Source organism: Camelina sativa, chromosome 11, assembly GCF_000633955.1.
Source record: "Camelina sativa cultivar DH55 chromosome 11, Cs, whole genome shotgun sequence".
Taxonomy (NCBI): domain Eukaryota; kingdom Viridiplantae; phylum Streptophyta; class Magnoliopsida; order Brassicales; family Brassicaceae; genus Camelina; species Camelina sativa.
The window spans coordinates 2,607,381-2,614,037 of NC_025695.1; the positions used below are offsets into that span (position 1 = coordinate 2,607,381).

The 6,657-nt window shown below is 38.3% G+C and overlaps 2 protein-coding genes across 4 annotated transcripts in view; both read right to left on the reverse strand.

Annotated features, from left to right (window-relative positions):
- LOC104721233 (thioredoxin reductase 1-like) lies at positions 2,541-4,431 on the reverse strand. Of its 2 annotated transcripts, XM_010439167.2 has the most exons (3): positions 3,313-4,431; positions 2,892-2,948; positions 2,541-2,747 (listed from the first exon to the last, which is right to left on the reverse strand). In XM_010439167.2, the coding sequence occupies exons 1-3, from the start codon at positions 4,391-4,393 to the stop codon at positions 2,713-2,715; spliced, it is 1,173 nt and encodes a 390-aa protein (XP_010437469.1). In that variant the 5' UTR covers positions 4,394-4,431; the 3' UTR covers positions 2,541-2,712. The 2 variants fall into 2 exon arrangements, with proteins under 2 accessions (XP_010437469.1, XP_010437470.1); XM_010439168.2 differs by having other exon boundaries at positions 2,635-2,948; positions 3,313-4,429.
- Positions 4,661-6,657, reverse strand: part of LOC104721234 (ankyrin repeat domain-containing protein 2A-like) — a 3,169-nt gene continuing 1,172 nt past the window's right edge. For both annotated transcript variants that reach the window (XM_010439169.2, XM_010439170.2), the window contains exons 3-9: positions 6,524-6,657; positions 6,212-6,427; positions 5,948-6,096; positions 5,691-5,856; positions 5,422-5,514; positions 5,081-5,220; positions 4,661-4,977 (exon numbers count right to left, since the gene is read on the reverse strand). In XM_010439169.2, coding sequence (XP_010437471.1) covers positions 4,878-4,977; positions 5,081-5,220; positions 5,422-5,514; positions 5,691-5,856; positions 5,948-6,096; positions 6,212-6,427; positions 6,524-6,657 — 998 coding nt within the window. In that variant the 3' untranslated portion in view covers positions 4,661-4,877. The remainder of the gene's footprint in view (positions 4,978-5,080; positions 5,221-5,421; positions 5,515-5,690; positions 5,857-5,947; positions 6,097-6,211; positions 6,428-6,523) is intronic.

Consider the following 6,657-nt stretch of genomic DNA (forward strand, 5'->3'; position numbering starts at 1 on the left):
GGGGGAGAAAGAGAGAAGAAAACGCCATGTGTGAGATGGGACACGTGTCGGGTATATGGTCGATGATGTGTTGTCCTTTAACCTGTATCCAGCTGTCACATTCATGGCCCCGACTTTTGCATATTGATATTGCATATGCACTGCATATCTGGGAGGTAATTTACAAAAAGATATATACAAAGTACTTTGATAAATATAATATGATATACAAATGGGTTATAAAATACAAATTGTATCATGACATACCAAATGAAAGCATACATGCAAAAAAAAAAAAAAGTTAACAAATAGTAACTCTTATTCTTAATAATCAATTATGGGTTATATATTCTATTTCTAGCAGTACAAATTCTTCTGCATGATAAACAATTAGTATAGGAATTTAGTGTGTCAGTATTCAGCAAATCTGATCCATTCATCATCTTTTAAGTGGCTTCACTCAGCAACGTCGGATCTATACTCGGTTATTACTTAATTATATATACTTTTTTTTTTTTTTTGATACCATTATTTATTATTTTATGGGTGAATTAGGTGAATAACCTAAAAAAAACTAATAAAGAATATAGCCACATATTTGAAAAAATTAGAAGATTAGAATCAAGGGTAAGTTAAATTACCTTTAGTGGTGGTCTGGCGATTCTCTGGCAGCACTCCGGCGACACTCCGACGACACTCCGGCGACACTCTGGCAGAACTCCGGCGACACTCCGGCGGACCCCGACGACACTCCGGCGGACCCCGACGACACTCCGGCGGCACTCTGGTGGTGGGTGGTGGTCCGGTGGTGGTGCGGCGGCCAGAAGAAATGTGATGATGGTAGGAGAGGGAGGTGGTTTGTGGTTGTAGAGGGGTATATGAAAGGGGTAAATTTGTATATATTTTATATTATACAGATAATATATTAGATATATGGTTAGAGTAGTTATTTAGTTAATTTTAGTTTTTTTTTGGTTATCCCTGCCAATTCCCCTTATTTTATAAAGTTTTTCTTCTTCTCTAGAAATTTCCATCAGAACAAAGACAAAAACAATTCATTGCAACTTTGTGGTGGTCGCGCGGACGCATTTTTTTTCATAAACAGAAACAATAAATATTATCGAAGATTTGATGATCATTACGACATTTTCTATAATAAGTACACACTTTACTCTTAATATGCATGTATGAATGAACGTGAACTACAACTGTTTCTGTTTGCCAGTTGTTGTGTTTTAATCTTACAGGTAATATCATCAGTCAGGTATTCTGTTATAGACGTAAAGCGAATCATTGCGGTTGCGGTCAAATTATGAGTACTACTACTACATGAGACGATACAAAACAAACCAAAAAACCTAACAAACTAAAGCCAACTACCATAACAGAGCGCCGCCGGCTTCTTGTTTATATATATTGGCAAAATGGCAAGTGGTTGAATACGATAGAAATGAGTTTCAAGAATCAGTCCACTGCTTATGAAATTATTATTGTCTGTGGTGTTTAAAATCTTTTCCTTTGTCTATCCTCACAATTCTTTTGAAACCAGTTGACTTTGCTGTTCGCTAAACAAATTTATTTTTACTGTTAAAAACTGTACTAGTGATTAACGAACGGTTGAAGTACGTTTTCTCACACAAAATCATCTTTGAATTCCCCCCCCCCCGACCAACTTCGGTTTTTATATTGTAGAACTTACTGAAACATATTTATCAGTTTAATAAATATTGGATTATTTTACATTGATAAATATGTTCATAAGATAAGACTACTGTGAAATTATGCATTTTTTTACCAAAAATTACAGCATGAAAACTTCATAAACTATTAGGAAAAAAAATATCAGAATAGAAATCTAAAAGCCTTATAAACCCAAAAATCGCGACGAAAATTATTTTCTTATAAAGTCTTACGAAATCCTATTTTCACATTACATTTTTTTAAAGTAATCTTTATGTAATTAACTTTAAAACTCTTTAAACCTATATCGTTGATTGCAAAAGTTTAATATTTCTAAAGTCAAACAAAAGACAAAACAAAGATAAACTGCCGACACAAAGAAAAGAAGACAAATTTCAGAAACCTTTATTTGTTTTTTAAAGTAAAGAATTAATTAAAGTTTCTAATCAAACAGCTTTTGTTTAAATTATCCAAGGTATAGTTCAATGACTACGATCTTATTGAGTACATCATTTTGATAAAAAATCTACATCCAAGTTTCACGTTCACGGTCTTATCTTCATATTGTTTGAAGAATATTGGGTTTGGGACTATTTTGGGAAAGATTTTATGAGCTCTACGTATATTTCAAGTTTTCAACCATGTGGGAGTTTCTATTTTTGTGGTTGGCACGCTTTGCTTTACTTTTGCGAAACGACGTCATTTGCTCAAGACCCCTTAGCCGACTTTTGCGAAACGACGTCATTTGTTCAAGACCCCTTAGCCGTCATCTCTCTTTTCAAACCTCAACCTTTCAAAGCCGATTCCTCTGAAAAAATCGGTGACCATAACTTCGAAAGTCTTTAAAAGCTCTGGTGCGTGTCTTAATGGCTCGGCTTCAAGATCAGACATATCTTCTAGATTTCTAGAAATCCACTTTCGTATTACAAGACTATACACATTATTATTATTAGTTATTGGATAAATCATATTCACTGAATAATATACGAACGTGAAGGCATCACTGAGAATCAAATCTTGGGACTTTTGTCGTAGCTAGTTTTACACTTAGAGCTACAACTTTGAACAATATCCGTACTCATTTCCAACTGCAATAATTAAAAAATAAACAAATCAATGTCTCTTAACTTGTTCTAATGCTAAAGATCAAATCTCATTATTGTCCATCCATTAGGGATCAGCAATTAACTCAATGACCGAGCCTTCTGAAAATACTCCTCAATCACTCTTACCTTGCTGAGATCCGATCTCTTGTAAGTAATGCTCTGCATCCAAAGCTGCCATGCACCCTACACAATCATTCAAACCAAGTTGTGAAGAACTGAGAATTGTAAAGACTGTTACTTAAGAGAATCAAAGAACTCTACTAAGCAATGGAACAACACACTCAAGGAAGACTGTAACTCCAACACAAAAACCCTGCCTTGCATCAATTTGTGAATTGAATCACATGATATAGAAGCAACTAAACCTCAAGAACTTGACACGCCATACAGAGCCGATTAAAAAGGTACTCTTTTTGGAAAGATCGTTCCAAAAACAGAGATTGCACACAAATTCAAGTAGTTCTAAGCTAGTAAAAACAGTTTCGTTTCTCTTAGAATCACTATCGCAACCTGTGACTGTGGGAATAAAAAGCTAAGTGAGACTAACCAGTTCCTGCAGCAGTGATCGCCTGCCTATACTTCTTGTCCTGAACATCACCGGCAGCAAAAACTCCAGCAACACTAGTCTCCGTAGTACCAGGCTTCGTCACAACATAACCATCGGAATCCAACTCAACACCACCATCCAAGAACTTAGTAGCTGGCTCATGACCAATAGCAAAGAACAATCCAGAAACTTTCAAATCAGAAACATCTCCAGTAACCACATTCTTCACTTTCAACCCACCAAGCACACCTCTTTCTCCATCTCCATAAGCTTCCACAACGGTCGAGTTCCAAATCACATCAATCTTAGGGTTAGACAAAGCTCTCTGCTGCATAATCTTAGAGGCCCTAAAAGCATCTCTCCTATGGATTATAAACACTTTAGATCCATACTTGGTTAAAAAGTTAGCTTCTTCCATCGCTGAATCGCCTCCACCGATCACCGCAAGAGGTTTGTTACGAAAGATCGGAGCAGCTCCGTCGCAAACAGCACAAGCTGAGATCCCACGGTTCCAGAAACCTCCAGAGCCTTCACCAGATCCAACGAAGCTAAGCCGTTTAGCCACAGCTCCAGTAGCGAGGATCACAGCGTCAGCGAGAACGGTTCTTGAATCTGTGAACAGCTTCAACGGTTTCGAAGAGAAGTCCACTTTTGTCACCGTCTCCGTGAAGATCTTAGTACCGAATCGCTCCGATTGTTTACGGAACTTGTCAGTGAGCTCTGCTCCGAGGATACCTGCTGGGAATCCGGGGAAGTTCTCGACGTCGGTGGTGGTTGTTAACTGGCCTCCAGGAGCGATGTCGTTAGCCATCCATCCTTCGAAGAGAAGAGGTTTAAGTTCAGCCCTAGCCGCGTAAATCGCCGCCGTGTGAGCCGCTGGACCACTGCCTACGATACAGAGCCTCGTGTTGTGAGTTTCGAGGCCGTTCATGGCGGCGGATGAAGAAAACGCGGAGGTTAGAGACGGCGGCTGCGGCTGGGGATGAGAAAGAGTGGATCCAACTCCTCCAGGCCGTGCAAAGCTTCGTGCTTTGCTTATCAGACTCTTTAAAAACCTTGAACGATTCATACAACTATACATTGGGAACTAGACAAGACCTTCGATATTATTAAAACCTTTGTTCTGTAGTATAAATTATACTATGTTAGTATTTGTTAAACCCTTTAACAAAAAAAAAAAAAAAATGTTAGTATTTGTTAAATGTGAGACTTTTGTTTATTAAAGATTTGGATTATTTTAGGCTTTTGCATAAATATGTAAGGACATTTGGGAATTTTGAATGATACAGTAACACAAGAATGGAATCACTTCGTGATCAAGTGATTCTTATCAAAACCAAGATGATGATTCTTGCTTCATTCAAACTAAAATTATCAAAACGAAGAAGATGAACTTCAGCAACTATTTCTTTCTTTATTGACTTTGAATGAACGACACAAATTTAGAAGGAGAGAAAAGCTAATCAGAAAAGAAGTAGACAGAAGAAGCTTTTGAAACTGGTTCAGGGCACACAAAAGACAAATCTCTCACAAAGACGATATGAGTGAGCTTTAGAACCAGAAGCTCAAAGGAAAGCATCCTTCTCAAGCAGCTTCACCACCTCGAGCTGGCTGTTGAGCTTGGCTACATCAATGGGTGTCTTTTCGTCTAAGTTTTGCAGAGTCCTGTAAGACCACACACATACATTAAAACATATATATATACTAAAACCGTGACACAGTGTTTAAAGGAGTTATTTCTCTATAAGAGTTGTGCTGTGAGACTTACACTGCAGCACCATTTTCTAGGAGAAGGCTTACACACTCTTTCCTCCCGTACCCAGCAGCGTAATGCAGAGGTGTGTTCTTGTTTTTGTCAACCGCGTTAACACTAGCTCCAGCATCGATAAGAACTTGAGCACATTTTAACTGTGGAAAGGGCCCAGTAGGGTCAAACTCAGTTCAATTAATAGCCAAGTTCATTTCACTGTTCTTTTATTAATTGTGTCATGAAAGTCTTAGGAGTACCCATGAATAATGATGATAAAGATTCCTAACTTCATTAGTGAAAATAGAAAAGCAGCAAAGTCGAATATTTAATTGCCCTGAAGTGTTAAGAGACTTGCATACCTCGCCGTATCCACAAGCAAAATGCAATGCTGTCCTTCCCTCAGAATCTTCTTCATCTTTGTTACCACCAGATGCCAAGGCAGCTTTCAAACCCTGATTGAATCAACATATCAAATGCAATAAAGAGTTCAACAAAACAAAGTTGTATAGGGTGAGAAAATGGACAAAAAAACTTCAGCCTGCTCCACCTAATTCCTTCGGTAGCACAAATGAGAAATACCAGATAGTCACGCATATAAACGTTTAACAAAGTACAAAAGCAGGCTAACCTCAACATCGCCAAGACTGGCAGTTTGATGAACAATAGACTCTTCTTCTTCTTCACCTTCTTCTGGTGCCTCGGGTTCAGCTGAAGCAGTCTGGTCTGGCAAGCCAGCAACAGGCATACCCATTGCTTCCCCCAGCTTTTTCAGCACATCTGGATCATTCCAGTACCTAATACCATATAACAATTCTTCCTCCATAAGCACAAATAAAATTATACAATTTCCATTAAAAAAAATTGAAAGAAGTTTGTATCACTCACTTCATCATGGCAGAAGGACCACCAGCATCTATCTCATCTAGTATAGGTTTCAACTCAGGATCTTCTTTCATCCGCGCCATACGCTCAGTAAAGTGCTCTGCTGTTTCAGGATTAGAGAAAGCATCCAAAAAAGGAGACATTTGTGGATCCTGTAGTCAAAAGAACAAAAAAAACCAGAAAGACTAAGAGATTCGTTTAAAGCCAGACATCGATAACCAAACTACCCGAATGAAAATCTAGAAGGAAAAAACTTCAATTTCTAACCTGCACCAAGGCGCTACCAAGTCGCTCAGCCATGGTCTTAAACTCAGGGTTATGCATAACTTGTTGCATGGTGTTGACATACTGTTGAGGATCAAAGTTAGGGAAACCACCTTCCTGAGCTCCTGCGTTTGGAATAGATCTCTGAAGCTGCTCAGCCAACTGGTTAAAGGCAGGATCTTTAGCTATTTGTTCAGCCATTTCTCTGATGCTTGGATCCTAAAAAAAAAAACACATCAAAAAACCCATCAATAAAAAAGAAAAAAGATAACTTTTTTTCAATTGTGCTTACTAGACAAAGGGGCACACACTTACATTGAGGATACTAGCCATATTAGAGAAATCAAAAGCATTGACATTGAAGCCAGGAAGAGCTGGTGGAGGTGAACTCCCAGAAGCTGATTCCGGTTTAGTACTCTTGTTCTCCTCCGTCAATTGGGTTTTCTCAT